General features: G+C 37.8%; 1 protein-coding gene across 1 annotated transcript; it reads left to right on the top strand.

The window, feature by feature from the left end:
• The first annotated feature begins 24,389 nt into the window (after nt 1–24,389).
• LOC134223442 (uncharacterized) lies at nt 24,390–25,376 on the top strand. The gene is made up of 3 exons (XM_062702587.1): nt 24,390–24,467; nt 24,543–24,644; nt 24,800–25,376. The coding sequence occupies exon 3, from the start codon at nt 24,836–24,838 to the stop codon at nt 25,295–25,297; it is 462 nt and encodes a 153-aa protein (XP_062558571.1). The 5' UTR covers nt 24,390–24,467; nt 24,543–24,644; nt 24,800–24,835; the 3' UTR covers nt 25,298–25,376.
• The last annotated feature ends 271 nt before the right edge of the window (nt 25,377–25,647 follow it).

Raw genomic sequence — 25,647 nt, 5'->3', positions numbered from 1 at the left:
TTTTAAAACCCTTCTGTAACATTTAATTACCATTTTTTTAACTCCAGCACCTTAAATATAACTAATTGAGTTGAGATTACGAGAGCCTTTTGAAAAATCTGGTATATCTTTTGAAATGCTCTTAATAATCAACCTAGAAATTAAATTTAGATAATAAAAATTTTATCTTAGTTATTTGATATGGTTTGTTTCTTGAAACAACGAACCGTTAGGCAGAATTGCAGAAAAACTTTCGCAACACATTTTGAATCTCAGCTTCTGGAATGAGTTATTGACAAACTACTAAATGATCGAACGCGAATTACTAAATGATCGATAACATCCTTGATTAGATGCCTTTCACCATACTGATTTCCAAAAGTTAATTCTTAGTGTGCCGCTCAAAGCAAGCTCAAAACAAGCGATTCATTAAAGTGTCAAATATTTTATTTTTTGTGAGAATTTCCCCGCGTGCTGCGTCTGGTTGGCTAGTCACCGGATAGACAAACAGGGTTATTATATTTATGATAATAAAAGCTATTAGTTCGGTTTAAAAACCAAAATCTCAGCTCAGGTACCTTATTTCATTTCGAGGAACCCTTGTGCATGGTTAACATACGCCTAAATAGTACTTTAATCTAAATATAGCCAACTGTTCATTTTACCACCTCTTCCCCTATATATAGCCTATAAGCTTTATTCATAGCTTCCTACTTTCATCTGTATATATAAAAATTAAATCTCGGGTACTTATTCAAAAGGACGTATGTGATTTTGTAAACAAAGATTCAACCGTCGATTTGTCCAATCTGATGGCACTCCCACGCAGACCATCACCACAGACAGATAGGGGAAGCCTTCGGCTATCTGTTGGTGGTGTAGGTTTGCGTGGGAGTGCCATCAGATTGGACAAATCGACGTTTGAATCTTTGTTTACAAAATCACATACGTCCTTTTGAATAAGTACCCGAGAAATGGTCTGTGTTCGTATCCGCGTAACTTGAAAATGGCTGGATGGATTTTCTTCATTCTTTCAGCAGAAACGTTCGTTATAGTTTCCGACGGGTTTATATGATATTTCCTGATGAGGCAATCACGACTGAAGTTTAGTAAATCGTAAAAAGCTAACACAACGCGTATTTTCGCCTATCATGCACAGTGAGCTGGGTCAACCATTACATTATATTTATTTGTATATTTGAGGGAAGCAAAATAAAAACTCCACAAAGAATAAAAAATTTTCCATAAAAAAATTGAAAAATTGCCAATGAAGAAATCAGGGTATAAGCAACAAATAAATATGAAATTTTCACAAATACACTGGATTTTGTTTTTACACGATTTATATTTTCTCAATTTTGCACTCATCTTAAATGTTTAACGCATATCAATTATCATGTGATTTTTCTTTGATTTATCCTGGATTTTTTTAAACATGCTGCGAAGAGTTTGATGGTAAATTAAAGTCACACGATCAAAAACAAGAGCGAAAAAAAATCATGTGAAAACAAAATCCTGTGTAATACAAAATTTCCATAAACAATGAAGAATTTTCCACAAAGCAAAAATAAATAAGCATCTTTAAAAGCAAGAACTGCAATAATGAAAGAAGAAATTTCCATAAGGAAAACAATACGTTTCATTGAAAAAACACAAAATCAATCAATATTAGAAATAAACAATTGCAAAATTTTCCACAAATCATTTTTTATTATCTTTATTAAGAAGACTTTAAGCCCTAGGCTGGCTCGTATCCAAAAACCAAAAAAAAATGTTTTCATTTTCATAAAAAAAGAAAATCTTTCCACAAAATAATCAATAAAGAGCAATAAAAAATAGGAAAATGTCCATAAAAAATACAAAAAATCTTCCTTTGTAATTGCAATTTTTGCTTTTGTTTTGGGGAAAATTCGAAATTGTTTACGGAAATTATTTATCACTTTCACTCTGATTTCTTCATTGACAATTTCCTATTTTTTTAAATGGAAAATCTCTATTTTTAGGGGGGGAGTTCTTTTATTTTAGTCATATTTTAGTCAGAAATCTGAGTCACAAAAAATAAGGAATTTATTGAGCAAATACCTTGGAAGTTTAACAAGCCCGGTCACCGCAGTGCTAAACTGGAGATGCTGTCCAAGATTGCATACGAAAGAGGGCTTCAAAATGTTTCAACTGCAAGCTGTCTTTCAAATAAGACGTTTCATCAAAAATTTATCAGCAATACATGGTACGAAACGAACTACTAGCAGTCACTGGACTAACTTACTGACTGCATCGTCTGTTGATCTTAAGTCAACGCGCAAAACTTTCACATTCCTACATTAAATCTCAGCACTGCCGAACTACGCTTGGTAGTGTTTTTCGTCCTCCTATGAGTTTATTGCAAAATGCGACTAAAGAATTTAGTGTAGATACGGTGAGCAGTTGAGCACCGTGTGTCAGGCAGTTATACAGATTCAAATGAGGAAAGAGCTTTTCCCTCAAAAGAGTTGTTATATCAACATATGACGAAGGATGGCATAAGTTTCTATGAATCAGGTAGGGGGTAGAGGTGAAAATTGCGATGACGATCAAGAGGATGATGATGATGATGATGATGATGACGATGACGATGTTTGCCACGAGCAACACAGGGTTATAGTTATGACTATGATGTCGTAACTTTTCATAGCTCATGAGCACACACCATCATCTTTTCTATTAGGGATGGATTCGTTTTGATGGGAGTTTTATATGAGCGAGCGAAAAAGACAGTGGTGAATAAATGAATGTATAAAAAAACTTAGTCCAACTATTCATAAGTGGGTACATATTTTCCTCGCATCATTGATAAAAGAACAAAACATCCGAAAAATAGCATGCTTGTCGTTCACAACAGCGGTGGGAATGCGTGAGTGATCCAAAGCCAATAGCGTCAAATCATAAAATCATCCACTGAAATTGAACCCTGTCCTCGAACGGTAGACGTAAAATCAAGCCCTCGAAAACGAGACGAGCCAACTTGACGAATAAACGAGGAACGTTTTTCTCACCTCCATCTCAGCCGCAGCAGTCACTAGCACCGAAAAGATCGCATAATTAAAGTGCAGCGGAAAATGGAGTGCTCGCAGGATCGGAACCGAAGGGTTGGTTAAATTTGCATATCTGCATACGTGAGAACGGTGCATGAATATTTGAATAATCCCTTTTTGCACACAGAAGCCGATATACCTATCCACCGCTGCTGCTGCTACCATGATGCAGGTTTGCTGGCATAAAACCGATTCTGCATGTTGGAAATGAACGATGAACAAGATTTTCCAGCTAGGATAACTGTTCCCTTCTGGGATTAATTTCTGTTAGCTTCAACCTTATCTGCGGGAGGAGAAAATGCAGGTCGTGGAGAAATTAATTTTATTTAATCGTCCGAAAGTGGCAAATTGGAGCATTTTGGTGTTAGCGTTTAACAAGGGGAGGTGTGTTTCCAAATGTCTGTTTCGTGGATAGAAAAACACGGGTAGGACTCGACGGATTAACAGGTAGCATAGAATGGGAATTCCTGGTTACATATGTTCCCATGTAATTCTGGATTATACGGGTTTTTGTAGATCATTTCGGCTAATTATGCCAGGTCAGGAACGAGGCTAATTGCAGTGAAAGAATCCGTGAGCGTGTATTATATACTCTTATGCGTCTGAAAGCCTTTCTATCGTTTTACAGAAAGTGCATAATGGAGCAGTTTTATTCAGTTAAGCATCGCGGGTTAGACGTTTACGGCTTAACAAACATTAATTCTAGCTATTCTATTATTATTATAGCAGGAAGACAAATAGATCGTCATGGTAGGATTGCATAATGCAAACAATCTTTCCGAACTTCATCGATTGCGAGAAAGTAGAAATTGAAGCAGGTGACTTATTTACGTAACGTAGTTTTAAATATTTTGTAAAAACATTTACTATTCACTGTGCTTTATAGCAAACTACTGAAGAAGGCTTTTTCTTAAGCATACTATATCAACAACAACCGATATGCATTCCCAGTTCTCCGCCGTGGGAAGGTTTCATCCGTATTGCCAAAATCTCACTAACAGCAAAACTGGCCCGTACTATATTTTTCGACTTCGTGTTTATTCGAGTGAAAAGAGTTTCTTGAATCGATAATCCACTGTTCCACCAATAATTTTAATCAATAATGAAAATTAAAAGCTCTTTCAATTTTTGTGTTCTAATGCGGGTAATTAAAGTGAGAAATGAGAACAGTGAAGTGTTAAGTTAGAATTGAGAAATCAGAAACGGAGTGAGGAATGAAAAGCGAAAATTGAAAAGTTCGAAGTGAGAAGTGGAGTGGGCTCTGTTGAACTTCTATCAATAGCTGAATGTATCCGCAAGCAGGCCCTATAAACGGGACCGTGTGCCCCTGGCCTAGTCTTGCAGTGGGGTGACTTTATTCAAACGTGCATGAGGTCCACATGTTAGAAGCGGCCCAAAACAGCGTCTGACCCGTAGTGGCCAGCTGAACAAGAAATGCGGTGGTACGTCAGCTATTCCTAAGATGGCAGCCCCAACACGTGGTGAAGGTGGAGCGTACCGCACTTCAAGAGGGCCCATGGCGAGGGATAGGAGAATGAAAATTTGTTGAGAATGAGGGGCGAGTTCTACAACTACAGCTTGAAGCGCGAGTTCTATGAGCGTCTAGACAAGACATACGGGGAATGCCATAAACACGAGGTGAAATTCATCATCGACGACGCAAATGCATAGGTCGGGTAATTTCACTCAGTCATAGCAGGAAAGGAAAGCCTCCACGCAACTATCAATGACAAGGGTCTGAGGCTAGTTAATTTTGGCGCAGTCACAGTAATGGTTATCTGTACCACCTATTATGCACGCAAAAATATTCAAAAGCACACATGGAGACACTCAAATGGCCGTACGTGCTCTCAAGTCGATCATGTTTTGATGGACGGTTGGGGGAGCAATTCGCTCATAAGCTCCACGAAAGTATCGAAGGACAACTGGAGAAAATTTGAACGCATTGTGGCAACAAGTCCACGAAGCGGTCAATACAACAACCATAAAGGTACTTCGTACGGCCGAGCTTCTAAAAGTTGAGAGTGATCGGCTAAACGAAAAAAAATTACCAAGTGATTGAAATAATTTGGGAGGGAGAAGAAATACCTTCGAGCTGGCTTGATGACCTCATATATCGACAAGAAAGGGCCCAGATTCGATTGTGCTAATTATCGAGGTATAACACTACTCATCACCATTACCTTCATGTTTAGCAGACTGCGTCCGTTTGCGGAGACCTTTGTCGGCGAATATCAAAGCGGTTTTCGAGAAACACGATCAACAACGAACCAGCTGTTTACTCTGCGACAAATCCTTGATAAATTCCGGGAATACAATTTGCGAACTTGTCATCTGTTTGTGGATTTTAAGGCAGCCTTCGATTCAACGAAACGGAACATAAATGTATTAAGATTGAAAAACAAAGAATTTAATACAACATCCGCCATTCCCTACAGGTACCTCAGGTTGAGAACTATTCGGTCAAAAGACAAATGGCCAAATGGCGTACGGTGTATTCTTTAGCACTCTTTTTGTACAATACTTCCGAAGACATATTTTTGATATTCATTGGTTCCGCATTCCAGATAGTCGCAGCTTTCATAAAAAGTTGGTCTGTTCCCTCACTGCTTGTAAATTTTTTTTTTTGTTCTTGGTGTCTGCGGATGCTGCCAGTCATAATATGCCATATTTTTATGACAAATAGCTTTTCTAATATTATCGTTGCACTACGAGTTGAGGTTTTTTTCGTTGTCGAGCGGTTGGAAATGGTTTGCAAGAATCATTAACCGCCACAACCTCAGTGTTAAAAAATTCAGGCATACCATCTCTTTTAGAAATTATGTAAAGTTGTAAACAAATGTAATTTTGAGCAATTTCTTAACCACTGCAATGAGTCATGTTTTTATTTTTTATTTCACAAGTTGATGGTTCAATTTCAATAAACATGTTTACATTAACGTTGGACATATAAACAGTATTTACTTTGCTTGGGCATATTGCTAACCTTTTGGAATGCTTCGAATATGACTTCTACTACTTGCAGAGATTTTTCGACACTAACGCTTAATCGATAACATCTAAATCGATGTGAATTTTATGATAAATTACGACGAAATTGAATAAAATTTACTTGATTTACTTCACTATACAATGATCTCAACAATATCGAGTAAAGGATATTTCACTGTATCGATATCACTCGACATTTGTACATCCAACACAAAAACATATCATCTATCAGCCCAAGACAACGAACTCTCCGAGATTGAATAATCCATACATTTTCGAATAAACCATCAATATTGATTGATTTTCATTGGCTTTTATCGGTGAGATCGAACTACCTAAGCTCAAAGTGGAAGGGAGCATGTTTGTAAAGCACGATGAAGCACAGAATTGAGTTATCGCAAGCGAGCGACAAGTATGAAATTGAATAGAAGTTGAAACGTAAGCAGAGGGCCATTGAAGAACAACACGAAATTGAAATCGCTGTTATTTTATAAATGATAAAACCTCATAAACAAGGAATCTAATTGGCAAAACAATGACAAATACGGTTCGTATTAGATCACTTGGGCCAAGTAGGAACGTGTGAATTGTTGCATGAAAAATTTCAATAAGTAGCGCCAATTTGCAGGAATATCTGAAAAATGCCACTGATCGCTAGAACTGTCTCCGAACGCCGAACAACATATCAGCAGGTTGAAATCGCTGTTATTTTGCCTGTATTGGTAAGATAGTTCACACACTATCAGCCAAGCCGTTCCTGGGTGGACGTTAGGTAAAATAACAGCGATTTCAATTTCGTGTTGTTCTTCAATGGCCCTCTGCTTACGTTTCAATTTCTATTCAATTTCATACTTGTCGCTCGCTTGCGATAACTTTCAATTCTGTGCTTCATCGTGCTTTACAAACATGCTCCCTTCCACTTTGAGCTTAGGTAGTTCGATCTCACCGATAAAAGCCAATGAAAATCAATCAATATGTTTCTCGCGGGGATAAAACCTCATAAACAATAAACCATCAAGCAACAGACAGATGTATAATTATTGGCCCTAGAGCATGAATTTAAAGGGGAAGCGTCGTTTGGACGAAACTCATTTGGCCCAATATCACTAGGCCAAACAAAACATTAGGCCGAAGCCCATCCGGCCGAAAGTCATTTGGCTGTACGGGTCATAAGGCCGAATTTGTTATTTGGCCAAATAGCCCAAGTAACACTCAAAAACATGTTTTGGAATTCGAGCCCAAAAAATTGTTACTTAACCTTTACGATACCAGCAGAAGAAAACGACTAAAAATAATTTTTCAATTTGCTCTCATTTCGTCCTTGAAATCTCAAATAGATTATATGATTGCATTTAGATTCACCATTCATAGATTTTTCATGAACAAAATCATTTTTTCGTGAGTTTCTTGGAAAAATTACATTCTGGGTTACCATAGGTACCCCACGGGGTTTTGGCCTCAATCCGGAACCATTACGAAAATTCACGTCCTCAAGCCATTTCCTGAAAATATATTAAATTTTCGATCCAACCATTCCTGTTTCGTTAAAATCGGGTGATCATTGACGAAATGAGAGCAAATTGAAAAATAATTTTTAGTCGTTTTCGTCTGCTGGTATCGTAAAGGTTAACAGTGGTACAAGTGTTACACTAAAACATATTATTTTTTCATATACTTTGAAGTATGTTTTCTTCAAATAAACTTGTAAATCGTACATTAACGTTGAATTTGCAATATTATTATAAGCTACGGAAACATATAAATTACTTCAACATAACAAATTTGTTCATATGATGATGATGACTCAATGATGTTTTGTTAAAACCAGAATACGACTTATGGACTTATCTAAATTTGACAGATGAAAAATCTGAATCCGCATTGAATCTTATGTTTACATTATTCTTCTCTCAGCTCGCGATTTCATATTCAAAAATTTGTTCAATTTTAAGTCTTATGAAGATCAAATCCATGAAAAACGACATGCTGCAAGTAAGCAAACATAATTATAACGTTTGGTGGGTGGAACTATCCAGGAATCGAAAAATAATGCAATGGAGGTGGAGGCGAAAAATATCCATATATTTAATGCGTTGATATTGTTTTAGATATGTTCTTAGAACACGTTTACAAACCTAAGCAATGGCAGTTTAAATGTCGATTCCACACGGAATCTGTTTTTCACTTCGCGACTTTCGAAAACTAAATCTCGGGTTTTCGAGTTCCGATGGCTCTTATATTTCAGAGAGAGGCATGTTGCAGGTAAGCAAACATTATTTTTCAAAAATTTGAGCTGAATTATTTACGGTTTTAATATTTGCGGCGAGTAAAATGGCCCGATGGAATCTTTTTTATTGTGTTTTAGTAGAGCCTTTCTAAAACTGCACACTGACATTGATTACCTCCATGTCCAGACCTGTGTTAATAGCGGAGTAAACATGTTGTGCCCGCTGTCATTGTCAGTCACAGTATGAAAACTATCAGTGCCCGATATATTCAAAATATTGTCAGGCAATAAGATGATACGCATGCCATTAAACAACCCATGTTGAAAATCATTCGTCTTTAACTCAATAGTTAAAAATTGGCTAAAATTATCAAGAAACATCAATTTTCTGATTGGCGCGTAAATTTTATGTAGGTAAAATATTGACTTCTACGATAGTGCTAGAACCGCATGTGAAATTTGCCAATAAGAATTTATAGAGATTCATATTTCTAAAATTGTAATGTGTTTCATCCATCCATTATAATAATGTTCCTTTAACTTATCCATTTTTAATTTTGAAATGTATTTGTTTTTGTTATTTTTCTTAGAGATGACACCGACTTTTAGATCAAGAGATGGTATTATTATTTGTTTTCTCATAGTTAAAATAACAATTTTCTAACATATAAATGTTTGTTTGGGATATGTTTCGCATGAGTTTCTAGATGACAAAATATGTCTCATAAGTCATAAGTTTTTGCGCTTTTTGGGTACTACAAACGGTCATGAGACACGTTGATGTAACTAAAATTAATCATGGCAATAAGTGTTGGAGAAGTATCATGAACTTTTAAGGAACAAAGTGTGTTACATGGAAGGACATATGGCCAACCAGGTCATTTGGCTTAACAAGTCATTTAGCCTAATAGGTCATTTGACGTTTCACTTTTCACTTCTCACTAATCATTTCTCACTTCTCACAGTGAAAAGTGAAAAGTTATTAATGTTGAGTGAGAAGAGTTGCGTCGATCTTCCCACTTTTCACAGTGACAAGTGATAAATGAGAAATGAAGAGTAGGAAGTGAGAATTTGGATGTCTCACTTCTCATTTCTAACTCCTTTTTACTCACTTTTCACTTCTCGCTGTGAAAAGTGAGAATTGCGAAGTGAGCAGTGATACGTCTCACTACTCACTTCGCACAGTGAAAAGTGAAAAATGAGACACAAAGAGTGAGATATCTCATTTCTCGCTTTGGAAGAATCATTTCCCACTTCTCACTTTTTACTGTGAACAGTGAGAAGTGTCAGTGAATGTCTCATTTCTCGCTTTGGACGAATAATTTCTCACTTCTCATTTTTCACTGTAAAAAGTGAGAAGTGTAAAGTGAGTTATGCAACGTCTTACTTTTCACTTTCCCAAGGGAGAAGTGAGAAATGATTAATCTCACTTCTTACTTCTCACTTTAAAGAGTGAGAAATGCGAAGTGAGTAGTGAGACGTTTTCACTTATCAACTATCACTGTGAAAAGTAGGAGAGCGAAGTAAGAAGGGAGACGCATCTCTTCTCACTCAACATTTCTAACTTCTCACTTTTCACAGAAGTGAAGTGGCTCTGATGATGCATTTCAACTTGTTCTACACAGCTGTGCAGTAACCAACACGAAATGAGTGAAAACAAATCGAGAATCACCATTTTTCTGTGGGGGCTGCCTATCCGATTCTGTTTTTTCGCACTTGTATACAAGCTTGATAATTTTGTTATCATGGCTTGTTATGATTCGGAGGTTATGTTTTTTTTCTCGCCCGCTTTTCCTCCTGTGTTTTGTTCTCACTCTAAGTGATAATTAAGAATAGTTTTTCGCGTCCGGAATGAGAAACAGTTTTTAAGCTGACATAGTGATAGCACACCGCCGAACAATGTGACCAATAAATGACAAAAGGGTGTGTCCCCTTGAAACGAACTCCTTAACTTATACTTGCATCTACCGAAAATCGCCGGGAAAATCATTTCTGTGATCGTCGCTTTTGGCGTCCTGCTGAATTGCGCAGCTGGTTGATGGAGAAGAATCAAACGGACACTTGAATTTGATGAGAAAGTTCCAATTGTTCCCTTTAACCCTCTAAGACCCAAACGTCCTTATTCGCTCAAAAACATTTTTAACTTCCTTTACTAACCACAAATATTCCACTTATCAAAGTAAGACGAATTTGAATACTAAAAAATAAAAATAAAACCAACTCACGAAATAAACATTACATAAAAATTGCTATGACATTTAAATTAAGCTTCAATTTACTTTGAAATAGTACACATTGATTTACTTCAATGTCAACAAAATTAATTATGAATTATAATTATTTGAATACTTAAACATCAATCAAAAGGCGATCTTGGGAATAACAGAGTTTATTGTATCATATTTTTGATACCTCATTTGTATTATATTTTTGTTACCTCATATATTGCAAACTAAATACGCACAGGGCATCGTTTGCTACTTTTTCCGCGAATATTGTGGGAGTCCCAGGTATCTGGTTCACGCTTTAGTTGGCAGCGGTGGCTCTTCTCGACCTTCTACTCCCTAATTAGTCAGTACGAATAAGGGCGTCCTTGTGATGTTTTGCTGTACCTGTTATGGTTGGCTAGTGTATCCCCAATCCCCATCTCCTACACTCCCTGAACACACCCTTCTTGCTTCAGCAGTGATTCCTTTTTACAGCATTAGTCTTCATAACGAAAAGGGCACCATTACGGAGTATGAGATATGATCAAATTATTCGTAGTACTACTTGACCAACACCTCCAGCTGGGTGAGGGATAGAGGATGACACACACACATGGCTTGTTATGATTCGGAACAGTTTTTGCCTCTCCTTTATCGTTGTTCGTTATCCATTGAGAGTGATTTCTGCAAGCCCTGGGCCTGGCTCATTAGGCATAAAGTAATTTGGCATAACGCCATTTAGCATAAAGTCATTTGGTATTAAGGCCATTTGGCATAAAGGTCATATGGCATAATTTTGAACTGCAACAAAAAAGTGGGTCTTCTGGCATAACGGACATTTGGCATAAAGAGTAAGAACAAACATCTCGAAATCCAAAACAAAATTCACTCACGTTTTCAAGGGCACACTCAAATGTCATTTTTTTTTATTTCACGCATGCTGCGACACTGCAAAGCTTAAACAATAAAAACAAAAGTTGTCCGCTGCATAAGCTGCATGCCGCTGCTATTGAGTGGTGCCCTTAAAAACATCGAGTGAATTTAGTTATGGATTCTGTGACGCTTGTCTTTAAAGGGAAGGGGTTTTGTGATGTATTTTTTCACATAGTTAGAGTACATCGAGGATATGTTCTGATAGATTTAGACTGATGATAAACATTTTTTGGAAGGATGGAAAAACGAAATAGCTACTTCCAAGGAAGGGATCACATCCGTCATTGACTTATTCCAGGAAAACGCTTACATAAAAAAAATTTAAATCCCCTTTCTTGATTTTGACAAACACCTTATTTTGGAGAATGGATCAAATCCAAGATTGTCTCAAATCGGGCATTAGCCTACTCTCACAGAAGGAATCACCCACCCAAAAGCCCACTTTCAAAGAGGGATTTACACTATTGCCCTACCCCGGGCCAACGCCCGTAATTAAATTTACCATCATATTCCAAGAAAACGCCAACTTCCAAAGGACGAATCGCATATATACCATTGCCGTATTCTGAACAAATGTATATTTTCATAAAAGCAATCACTTTTAATTTTTAAGAAGAGGTCAAATCCCTCATTTCCTTTTTGCTGGCAAACGCCCAATTTTAAAGAAGGGATCACTTCCATCATTGCCTTAATCCGGACAAACGACTACTTTTAAAGATAAGGAACCACATTCACCATTGACCTAATCCGGGCAAATGCCTACTAGCGTTAGCGTTAGCATTGTTACGGTATACTTCGTAGATTGGACACTAGTGATACTCATGTTTCTTATGGAATCCTTATCCAGATTGCTATCGGAAATCAAGGTGGAGAATTACCCTTGATTCCAATCTAAGATAAAAATGGCATAAGCATGAGGATTACTACTCCCGGCCACGCCCATCTTTACCGTAACTAGGGATAGGAAAGGAAATGTTGATGTAGAACTTACTTAACGAGAGGCCCCCGACTTGGCGACGCCCTCATAAGCTCTACGGAGTTGGTGGTTGGGTAGGGTAAGGTAGGTCATGGAGGTTTGCCTCAAGCTGGCAATTCGACCCACAGACTATGTTGTTTACCTGTTTTTATTTAAACTCTTGCCAGCCGGCTGTCGAAAGAGTATGCTAATATCGATTTTATTTACAGTTTATTCTTTAAGTAATTTACAGGCGATTTCTTAACCTCAATCTATCAACAACTATCCGTTGAACAAATCTAAATTTACCGATCTGCTCAGTGAGCAAAACGATTCTTCTAGGGACCGACCGAAGATTCTACTAACCGCACAAAGTAGAACATAATTTTCGATGATCGGCCGATCGTTCTGCTTATTAAAAAAATAACCACTGGGCGCGAATTGAATCTTCACTTACTAATTATTGTCGGCGTAGCACTAAATTAAAATTTGGAAGTATGGACTTCCGAACCGAACTTTCTTCCAAAGTTTTATCTGTCAAACTAAACTAACCGTTATTTAGCGCTTCTTTGGGTGAAAATAGTGCATTATTTCCAAAGACGGGTATTTTACTTGTATCTTGAGAAAAATCTATCTTCGGTAGAAAATGTCTACTAACTCTGTACCGGATAGACAATAATTTACGCAACCGCATATAGCAGAACATAATTTCGTCGGTCGGCCGATCGTTCTGCTAACCGAACAAAGCAGAACAAAATTTTCGAAGACCGGCCGATCTTTCTGCTTACTGAAGAAAACACGACTGAACGCGAACTCCTAATCCGGGCGAATGCCTACTTTTCAAGAAGTGATCACATCAACCCTTGCCTTAATCCGAGCAAGCGCCTAGTTTTAATGAAGGGATCACAACCACAGCTGCATTACTCGGGTTGAGCACCTATTTCTAAAGAAGGGGTCACATCCACCATCGCCTTATGCCGAGCGAACGCTCTTATTTAAAGAAGTCCACAATTGTCGTAACTATTCGGTCGAATGAGCTGTTCGGCCAAATGACCTGTTTGGCCATATGATCTATTCGGCCAAATAACCTATTCGACGTCCGTTTCGGCCTTATGGTTTGTTCGGCCTAGTGGCATTCGGCCAAATGGCTTTCAGCCGAATGAGTTTCAGCTAAACGACCCTTCCCCTTCGGACAGATGACCCTTTCGGCCAAATGACTTTTGGCCTAATGGTCTGTTCGGCCAAATGGTCAAAACAACTTTCGGCATAGTCCGATAATCAGATAATATTTGAAGGAAATCTAACACTTTTGTGAATTTATTTTAAATCAAGGAATCAAGGACTATGAATGTCAAACAATCTCTGGTAAAATAAAGTGTTTGCGATACAGTTGCCTCAACTGATCGAGCTATATGGAAAATGTGAATTGTCGATATTTAATGTCAAAGATAAAACTAAAACAAACTATGTCAGAATTTTAGGCGGACGTATTTTAATCACTAATAATGCCAAAAATTGAAATCTTCAACTATCTTCGATAATTTTGCAAATTATTGAATCCGACCTTTAATTAATAAAATTAACTTTAATTAATTATTAAAAATAAATTTCAACTTACAGTTGATGCAGCTCCGCCCGGTGAATCCTGCACCGCCGTTGACCACCCCGGAGAGGCCACCATTCTCGCTGGAGTGGGAGCTGGGATTGTTACATGCCCGGAACCACCACCAGCGTGTCATAGGCGCTGCTAGCTGTAATCGCCAGTCTCGGTTGCAAGGTATCCAGCAAATTTTTACGACTCACTTTTACAAATCCACTTTTAATGATGTCGTTGATCCTTCTTGGCCACTTGCACTGTTTTCATCACTTATCCATTTTCATTTCTTCATTTTCCACAATTTTCACTCATTTATTACTCTGAAAAGGGAAAATCGAGAATTACCACCAACCCATTTGAACCCGTTTCTTCGTTTCTGTCATTCGAACAATCTGTCGGTGAACCGATTTTCCCAGCATCAATCGCTGCTATTGGGTCAGCCGCATAGTAATGCTTGGTTGATGGTGGTGGTCACACTGATGAGGATGCGGCGATCCCGACGTTTGGTTGACTGTGGTTTCACTACTTAACTACAAGTGTCATGTATCTACTTATAGTGCACACAGTTCGTCCATACAGCCCCCAGCTATAAACAGACCCCCATAAATGTTTTCGCAATAAACGATGACAACAGTCGGTCGGTGTTCAGAGTTCACCCCATTGGAAATGGTATCAATTTCGTTCACAATTTGCCAGTGGCCGTTGCGACATGCGTGTGGACAGAATGGCAGGGGGACAGAATTAATTATTTATTGAGGAATGGAGGAAAAAATGCGTACACACGTACAATGCAAAACACACACACACACATACCGCCCACAAACACTGGCAGCACTGAATTTCGATTAAACGAAGCTTTTATGACGTGTGGTGGGCCCGCTTCAAAGGACTTTCGTGCTTGAACTTGTGAAGGATGCAGGGAGAGCCCCGAATGAGATATTGTGGCAGCGGGCATAAATACGGAAACCGAGCTGGACGTTTCGCAAACGGTGTTATATGTATATGAGTGCGTATGTGTAATGAATTCAGAGAACACGAATATAATTTATTATAGTGGCGAGCATTCAGCGACGCAAACAGAGACAAGTTTGTGGAAGCAGTATACTCAATGCCAGACCCATTATGAGATGAGGGGTCCAATGAGGACGATTTTAATTCCAAGAAAATTTGTTGAATAATTCTCAAAGTGAATCATATATAAGAAAAAAAAATCAAGTAATTGTAATGCTCGAGTTAATCTGGTAAATACTTCGGTCGGAGATCAAGAACGTTTTTGAGGTCCTGAACAACTTGAACATAACATATTGATAGAAATGTGTTCGTGAAATGCGTATACGTTTTTCTTTATTTCTTTATTGTGTTACTGTATGCATCTAACTGTTATCTATACGAATTGAAACTATAATCTATATAATACGGTTTGAAGACATATCAAAAACAGAGTTCTTCGACAATCGACAAATGTTCTAATCATTGAATTCATCGGTTCAAAGAGAACAATGCATTACATAAACAAAAAAGTATACTTACTAAAAGTTATCACTTACTTGTTAAATATCTTGACTGCGCATATGGACAGCATATGTTTCGAAATGGACAAATTGATATGAAATTTGAACCCTCAACCTCCTACTTTGAGTCCCTCCAAGACACGTGGATTTTTTTTTGCAAATTTCATATCAATTCATATCAAATCATTTCGAAACATGTGCTGTACATATGCGCATTCAAGTTATTTAACAAGAAAATAATTTTCGTACGGCCGATTTGATGAATAATATGCCATTATTTGATATTAAAAGTAAGCAAAACAAAGTAAATTATTTAATTCGCGATTGAATGTGTTTTGAATCGGACGCGGATCGGCATATTCAGTTCTGATTTGTGCGGTTGGAAAATAAATCTATTAGTGCGGGATTGAACGTGTTTCGGATAAAAGTATTTGATACTGCTTTGGTTGGGTGAGTTAATCAAATAAGTGCGCGTTTACTTTCGTTTTATCTCGGACACAGAACGATCGCGCGATCATCGTAGTGTTTGATTCAACTTAACGCGGTCGATAAACAATTCAATGCAATCTCAATCATTGTGAGAGTTTAATAATCCTTATATTTTCATACTAAAGAATTGCGGCTCCGCAAAGCGTCATACACGACTGAGCCCACCAAATAAAAAAACTAGTTAAAAATCCCAATACTTGCACTGTTTTTTGATGGAAATAAATAAATAATAAATAATAACATGAAGGCCATGGGCTTCTACACACCCGTTTCATTCCACGCATAGACTCATAGACTGAGTAAAATTGTATTACCGTCTCTTTTTTTCTCAATGAACTCAAATTTGAATAAGATTTCCGTGAGAAAAAAAGAGATGTCAATACAATTTCACTCAGTCTATGAGTGGAATGAAACGGGCGTGTACAGCATCCCGAACCTTAAAATTTCAGCGCCTCCGACTCCCATCATTCTGAAACTTAGCACAAGTAATTCTTATACGGAAAGATCGTTCCACGTCGGTTACTTGAGTCTGTCGAACATTTCAACATCTTATTCGAGGAACGGTTTGAAGTACGACATTCCGACGTGGTTGGGTTGATCAATTTTATACGAACTAACCCAAGCTACCAACCTCCTCAGATGTCGATGTCATAAAGGCATACGACAATGTTTAGAATGATAATCTGTTGCCACTTGGTGAGAATCATGCACAACTATCTGTGAACCATGACATAAAAAAGGCAGAATTATGTCTAACGTCCTTATGCTTAACGAACTTATCCCTAACGACGCGAACCTATTCATTGGCCCCGTTCTCGTCTGCTTATGCGAAATCAAACTGATTTGATGTTTGCCAAACAAGTCGCTAACTGTCAAAACAGATGCTCAAACAGCTTTACACATATGCTGTTTAGGCTGTTTGCCCAACCAGCAGCAACCAAATTATGGACTCTCACCCTCGTAACACTTTTTGTATGGAATTTTTAATTATGTCGTATTGATCGTAACGCTTGGCTTGACTCCCTCTCTCCTCGTACAGCGTTACGTAATTTGTGAAATGCCCCTAGATAGTGCTACCACTTAAGTGCAGTCAAAAATGGATATGCGCTTAAAACTCGCTGCTTCAGATACCGCATATTTACAATCGATTGATTCAATCGATACTACCACAGATAATAGATATTTAGGATGGTATCGGATACGTGTGTAAACATCCACAACCGTCATTTCAAATGGTCGGGGTTTAGCTAAATCGCACCAAAAAATGATTCATTTTTCTGACAAAGATTTCGTTAAGCAAATTCAATTGTTCGCTAATCAAAAAAAAAAAAAATTACATAGTAAGACGGTTAGTTCAAAGTCCACTGTTTTTTGAGATTCTGTGAATCTCTTGTCAATTTGTTTTATAATTCTGGAAATATTTTAAGGATTTTTAAAATAATAATTTAGAACTGGAAGGTGTTATTGAAATGTTACTACTAGGACATTCTACTTAAAACCCTTATATTAATTTGATCCACTGTTTTGCGGCATACTAGCATAAAATCCTATTGATTCTAATATCTAATTTCTATTTTGGAAAGGTTTACAAAAGAATTATCCTTTGAACAATCTTTCGCTGGATTTAGGAGCATACAATTATGGGGGACAATCATATGTATAAACAGTCACGACTTTTATTCTTTAAATTGTGGTTATGAAAGTTCCAGCTTTCTTTAAATCTAACCGTACGGTGTAAAAAAAATGGATTATTATCGAAGTTTCATGTACCTCTGATTTTTTTCACAGAAAGTAAGTCAAGGTCATTAGAAATGAGGCACGGGGTGTTTTAAAATATTTCACCGACGATTAAAAAAAAAAGTGATTTTTACTGTTTTCTTCTCCAATATTCGGTATAAAAAGTCAAATGATAACTCAGCAATGAATGAATCATAGTAATTAACCCTTAAAATTGGAAAAATACACATTTCTATTATTTCTATATAGAGAATCAATATTTAAACAAATCTAAAATGGTAGAAAATCATTTTTTTGTAATTCAGGCGTTTCTAAAGTGTTTTTTTGGCATTATTTTGAGTGAATTACAATCTTTTTTCAGCGATTATCATCTACCTATCTCCGGAATCTATCCTGTTTTTTATCTATTTAATATATGTGAAATTCTATCTTCCAACTTTTGCGATAGATGTCCAGCCCATTGAAGTGCGCCGCATTTTATAAGATTTATAACATTTTTTTTAATATATATTACAGCTCGTAGCTCATCCGTATGCGCCAAACGCTTTTTTCTGGCCTCTCGCTGAGTATTTTACGTAACACCTTTCAATAGTAACAATCGAAAGCCAAGCTTAGTCCTAGAACTATTACGTAAGGCGAAGGTAATGTTATTCGTAGTAGAAATTCTTCACAGGAAACGTCATAATGGGCCTCTTCAAGCATTTTGGAGGTAAACATTTCTTCAACACATTCAATCATATCCCTTCAAGCATGAACATCGTTTCAGTAGAGCTAACGCATATGCTCCTGGGTTTTGCAGATGAAATCGAGATAATTGGAAACGATCGCAGAGAATGGTGTATTCTTTTGTCTTACTCAGGGTTGTAAATTTTCGGCAGCACTGGATGAAGGTGATGTTTTTTTATATCATGTTTTTATTTTCTCCCTGCTTTGAAATCAACCTCACATTCCCGGAGAGGCAGAAAGGTAAACAACAGAACTCACATCACCCACTGCGCCGCGAAGATGAAATTTACCACAGCAAAATGTACACATTCACCCAGCAAATTGAAAAAATTCACCACGCGTTTAAATGGGCCACTCACAGTCATACGGTGAGGCGTGAACTGAGCAGCCTGTCAGAGCGACTTGTGAGTGGCTGAAAGCGAAATTGAACAGACGGTGTTGGAAATGATTTTTCGGCTGCACCCAGTCGCACTCACCACGGCGGCGATGAAGGCGACTGCAGATTATACTGAGATCCATGTTTTTCACTGCATTGACTGTGAAATATTTCTACCCTGGTCTTACTGAACACATAAATAAAGTTTAAAAAAATGTCTTACTGAAGATTGAACCGGTAAAAATATACATAACCATTCACTCTACCAATACGAAGTAGATTGTTACGGATAGAAATAGAATGAGAGGATATGTAGCAGATGTGCTTGTAGGCGTTGCGGAAATTATTTACTTAAGAATTCTCTTGAATGATCCCTAGTAATATCGTTATACTTATAATGGTTTCATAGCACATTTGAAGAATAATTCGCTATCGCTATAATTATTACTTAGGATGTTTTCCGTAAAGTTGAAAGACGTATTGCTGCTGCGAAAATGATCTTCTCTGTGACGTAAGTAACCAGTTTACTGCTTATAAAAGCATGAAAAAACCCCGCAGATATGGAACGAATCACATTTGAGACTGTCGAGCGTGTAGTAGCAGCTCAGCTTCCGATACATACATACAGAAATGAAATTCGCTCCATATCAAACTTTAGTTCATCCGGTAGACATTTTCGAACATGAACATTATGAGAAACTATGAGACAGTGTATCAAGAGGAAAATATTATGAATTCTATAAAACTGACATACTGGCAGACTGACAATGGGCTGGCTATCTAGTACGAATGTTGGGAGAAAAAGATGCAAATGTAACATTGAGCTGAGAACTTGATAAAGGCTGGAAATAGATGTTATGGAAACTCATATGTGAATATGTACGTTATGTGGAAGATATTGATTTGAAAAATGTATTGGAGGTAACCACTTTCCCTTCGATGGGACTCGAACCCATGACCCTACAGTACGCTAGACTGGTGCTTTAACCAACTAAGCTACGAAGGACCTCCGTCGGCCTTCGCAACCTAGCGGCTACTGAACGAGCTCGAGATTCCCAAATTGGACGCATAGTCAAATCACTCGCAATCCATTTCTCAAGCCAATACTTCCACATGTGTATTGTACACGTCCACATTAGAGGAGCGTGAGTATTTAGAATGTCTGGCGGCTATACGGCCGACGGAGGTCCTTCGTAGCTTAGTTGGTTAAAGCACCAGTCTAGCGTACTGTAGGGTCAAATATTACGATCTATGCAAAAAATAAATAAATATCGCCATCGTGGGTGACAATGGGTCTGGGGGGTGAGAATGGGTCATCGCTCTCACCCGCAGTCTGGATGTCGTAGAGCAATACCGTCCAAAAAAGTCTCTTATATTTTAGTCTTCTTGCCCTAAAATACATTCAATCTATTCTACAAGCATTCTAAGTAGTTGAAACATTGACCCATTCTCACCCCCATTTGACCCATTGTCACCCCCGACGACGGTACTCAAAAAATACTTCTAAAACGCTTAAAATACAGAAATAATTGATTTTTCAACATTTTTGATACGTTTAAAAAATTGTTTTATATAAAGAAATGTTACAAATGTGTGTATTTTCAATTTTGTCGGTTAATTACCATGATTGCTGAGTTATCAGTTCACTTTTTATATGCATATCGGAGAAGAAAACAAAAAAAAAACTTTTTCAAAAAATCGCAGATCAAATATTTAAAAACACCCCGTGGCTGATTTCTAATGGCCTTGCCTAACTTTCGATGAAAAAATCAGAAGTAAGTACATGAAACTTTGATAATAATCCATTTTTTACACCGCGAACCGTAGTTAGATGTCAAAACAGGAATGTATATTTTTTCAAACAATCTTGTTTTTTAACTGGGTTTAATTAATAAACAAGGATGTTATCACGCTTTGCAAACATTTAATTAATTATTGACAAATGAAGTGATTTCCAATAAAAATCTGACAAATCTATGGACTTGACATTTTGCTACTACAAGCTCGATACGATTTTCAAATTTTCTGGGAGGGGCTACAAGTGGGTCTGAGAAGGGCCAGGTCCCCCTGCCTCTCCCCTCTTATTTACGCCAATGAACAAAATAGTCAGTCAAAAAGCTGGTGCGGTTTGACAGAACCCCGACCAAATATACTGAACAATAAAAACGCAGTTAGCAATCGTTTTCAAATGGAACGACGTTTCACAGTGTTACGTCACGCGTATGAAGCAACGGTTGAGTCCTGACAGTTTCATATTTGACAGTTCACAGTGGCTTATATATAAACAAAGGTTCATTACTTTACTGTGGGAGATAGAATGAACCTCGTGAACCAAGGGTCGAGTTTGTGATTGGTTGGCTGCCCCTGAGTCCAACAAGAAGTAGGGGAACTGCTCCTGGAATTCATCTCATGGCTCCGATATTCATCTCATCAAAAACAAAGCAATGGAAAGCAATTTGATTTGTTTCTTATTTTTGTGATTTTTTCAGCAGTGAGCACGCATGTTGACAAAAAGAAGCGACGAAATTGGTGCTGTATTTCTTTGTTTCGCGATGAGATGAATATATGTTCAGTGAGATGGAGATCAGAACAGTTCCCCTATAGTAGTATACTACTAATCTGTTACCAGAAAGTATTTGCCCTTTTAGATGTTTTTTTTTTAATTTGGTGGGTATTTATGACGTCGCTTGCTTCTTCTTCTTCTTACTGGCATTACATCCCCACACTGGGACAGAGCCGCCTCGCAGCTTAGTGTTCATTAAGCACTTCCACAGTTATTAACTGCGAGGTTTCTATAAGCCAAGTTACCATTTTTGCATTCGTATATCAGGATGATACTTTCATGCCCAGGGAAGTCGAGACAATTTCCAATCCGAAAATTGCCTAGACCGGCACCGGGAATCGAACCCAGCCACCCTCAGCATGGTCTTGCTTTGTAGCCGCGCGTCTTACCGCACGGCTAAGGAGGGCCCGCTTGCTTATCTCAAACAATTCGCTTCTGAGTTGTTTAGATTCTATGAAAATACTCAAACCGGAGTGTTGGCCTTTTGCTTCAATTTGACTGAAAAAATAATTTGACAGTCATAAATGCATGTTTGAGTGATTGCTGTTAAAGTTTTTTTAGAGAAAAAGGTGGAAAATCTACAGTAATTTTTACTCACAATTAGATCTTCATAAAACTACTTCAAATTAATTCAATTTTGACTGGTTTTACTAGCTATTGAGCTAAAAACGATCTACTATTGGATTGTTTTGCATTTCCGTGTAGATAGCAGTACATCATAATGAGTAAACATAAATCATTTCAAAACTTTACCCAACATTTTCAATAAAATTTGTGCTAGGGTAAAACGACCGCGTGAAAACAAAATAGATTTCGAAAATTCTTTATTCTTTTTCTTTGTTTCTATTGCAGTAGTCGAATAGTATGCTCTTTAACGCACACAATCATAACAAACTACCACAGTAAAAGAACACAGTTGCCTATCGTTGCGATATTTTATGTTGGTCAGTCCTATTGTTGTGTTAAGGTGACACGGGAAGCACTAACAATCATCAAATCGTCATCATTTTCATCATTGAATGCTTAACTTTTTTTCTACAACTTTTCTTCAATATGATTTTGAAAAAGTATCACCGGCGCGTGCGTACTTGCAATCTACATGCTGATACATTTACAGTTACATCAAACAACTAAAAACCGAAATATGCCGCTTCAAAGTTGCGAGGTGATAATGCTAGAGAGACGAAAGATAGGAAAAATAACACGGTGTTTAGTACCTCCCCGAGTCACCCTAATGCTTGTATTTCTTATGGAGAGTGTTACCGCAATTATAGGCTCAAGTGACACATTTTTCAAGGAAGTATTTTGTTTTTTCATCATTGGCGCCATGTCGTCTATGTACAGTTGTGTGCTGTAAAGCGTGGGTTCGATTCCCACCCTAGTAAGGAGTAAACTTTTCGTAAAGCAGACAATTCTCCACTACAGTCAAACCTCCATGAGTCGATGTTCTATGACTCGATATCGGCTCATGGAACCAAATTATTCCATATTAAAACATATTTTCTGGGTAACTGTGATGGTCCCTTCAAACAGCTTTCAAAGTAGTTTAGGGGAAGGGGGGGCAATATACCCTAGCTAAGCAAACACTGCTTTATAGTCTTATTTGTAACGCTATTCATGGGTATTTTTACATTCTGCAACAGTTAAGCAAGATAGCTAGTTGATGCCATTCAAAAATTGTCAAAAATCTCAATCATATTGATAATATTCACATTTCAAAAAAGTGGTGATATTCCGTTGCCGGAAAACTCATGAGGCAAAACGCCTTTTAGCTGGCGGCTCCTAAGGAACAAAGCACCATGCGTCGGCGAATCAGCATTCTGGTATGGATAGTGCGTGGAGACTTCTTCAAAATGTGAAAATTTTCGGTTTTTCCGACCTTCCCATACACTATTTTGAAACTTTTTTCGCCTAACCTACATAATTTTAGATCTAGTTTTGCTAAGGTCATCTTAATGACGGTAAATATGAGGGAAACCACAAAAGGCGTTTTGACTCGGAGGGGCGTTTTGGGGCCTCTTCCCCTACTGGATGCTGTAAATGTCCTGTCCGTTGTCTAATGCTAGGTGCTCAATATTCAGTCTATGTGGCCCATGGTCTTGTCTTCTTCTCCATATAATAAAAATGAGTTGAGACGATTTAACTCGCGTACGGGTTGACCGATTTGCAAGCTTTTTCCCTAATCGATTCGTTTTGGGATCTACAAGGTTTGTATATACAAAAAGTTGGTGAATTAGGGTGAATTAGAATACAATTTTGGGTCAGTTTTTGAGCAAAACAAAACAAACGCACGGAAATTGATCTAGAGTGCGGTGCTTCAAATAGTACATTGTGACATTTGCTACACCCGGGCAAAGCTGGGTTTCCTTCGCTAGTTATATACTAGGATAGGATGTGACAACTCAATTGAGACTGCCTTGTTTTTTAGTCGGTTACTCTGACGAGGTGGTCGCCAGTGCAGCCAAAGTAATTTGGAACAAAATCTTCCAAATATCATGTATCAAAACTTGATGTTTTTCTTTCCGTTCCATCCATTATTTATGTAAGAGAAGCGAAAGACTAACAGAGAGAAGTTTTCGCTAATGAAAATATGACTTTGAGATCGAAAATGACCAAAGGTGAATGATAATGCTAAAAATCAACAGTTTTAAACCTTTACAACCCTTGAGAATAATTTATATGCCGTTTTGCAGTTCAATATAAATTATTTTTTAACCAATAAAGTGGAACTCAAACATTTACGAATTTTGCTTAATATCAACTTTACAAACCTGCAACACGGCCAAACTAACAACATGCTGCCCTACGAAAAACGCGCCGCCACCAATCGAAGTAATCGATTGTCATTTTCAACCAATCAGCAACCGGTACGATTGTGACAGCAAATCGGTACGATTTTTACTGAATACTTGGCACATCCTATCCTAGGTTATATAATGTAAACGCTTAATAGTAGATGACAATTATGCTAATGTCGCTCTAGTATTGTAAGAATAAGCGAATATGTAAACGGGCCATTATCTGTGATAATACTAAAAGTCTATCGAAATATTTACATCTGTACACGAGCAGTTGTTATCTAATCGCCGAAGTTTCGCCGAAATTGTTTGTCTCTAACAATTATATGATTGACGACTTCGTCATAGAGCTTGCTGACATCGAATTATTTTTCTCTTTTAGGCGCACAGAAAAATAGGATTTGTTTTCATCGGGAAATTATGCGTTTGAAAGAGAAGGATGATTAGACGTCAGCAACCTCAATATGATTGTAATATTAAGCCGGTAAAAGTGGATAGAATCGGGAATGATTTATTACTTGACCCCCTACAATCTCAAGTCGTATTTTGCGTTCCAAAAATATATTTTCAATAATAACATTCCTCCTGATTATCTAATCTCCTTCAAAAATCATTCCTTTAAAACCGAACCCCCTACAGGTCGAGCTTCAGTAAACCTAGAGAAACGCAACCAAAATGATCAAATTCCTTCTGTTCGCCACTTTGATGGTTCCGGCCATCCTGGCCCAGACACCAGTTCGTCAGTGCCCCAACGGAGCCCCGATGCCACAATCGGTGAACATCAACGATTGCACCGGATCGCCCTGTCCGATTCGCAACGGTCAACGGCTGCTTGCCCAAGGCGTCGGAATCACCAGCCCCGTTGCCACCAACGGACTCGAGGCGTACATCACGATCCGGCTGGGTATTCTGCAAATCCCATTCCCGATGCCGGAGGGATTGGAAGATGCTTGCTCGATGGGAACCCCTCCCGGAACGTGCCCGGTGTCAGCAGGACAGGTTTTCGATTACGACTTGGACATGGAAGGTCAATCGTTGCCACTGAGCGGAGTAACCGTCCTGATCGAGGTCGGCTTGCGAGCGGATGATGGTTCACATGTCACCTGTTTGCAGTTCGATGCTTTGATCACAAACTAGATTTAAACAAAGGAGATAAATTTAGACGTTAATTTAACAACTATCTACGTTCTAACATATGAAAATGGGCTTCGTGGCCGTGTGGTATAGTGTCTGCAGGCATTCAATATTTTTTTAAGGTGCCAGGATTAATTTTAACTATGTCAGCCCATTTTTATATTGTTTTCGGTTATCTTCTATTAGAGGTGAATGCTCCTGGAAAAACAATGCAATACCTAATAACATTACTTTAGATTCTGCTTCAAATAAAAGAATCACAATTTTAAAACTTTTTGACGTAGAACTACGTCTGTGTTTTCTATACTCTGGTACACTTTGTAATTGTGAAAATCGGAGACCGTCACGATAAT

This window comes from Armigeres subalbatus, chromosome 3 (genome assembly GCF_024139115.2).
Source record: "Armigeres subalbatus isolate Guangzhou_Male chromosome 3, GZ_Asu_2, whole genome shotgun sequence".
Lineage (NCBI taxonomy): Eukaryota > Metazoa > Arthropoda > Insecta > Diptera > Culicidae > Armigeres > Armigeres subalbatus.
This window is presented reverse-complemented; position numbering and strand designations above follow the sequence as displayed.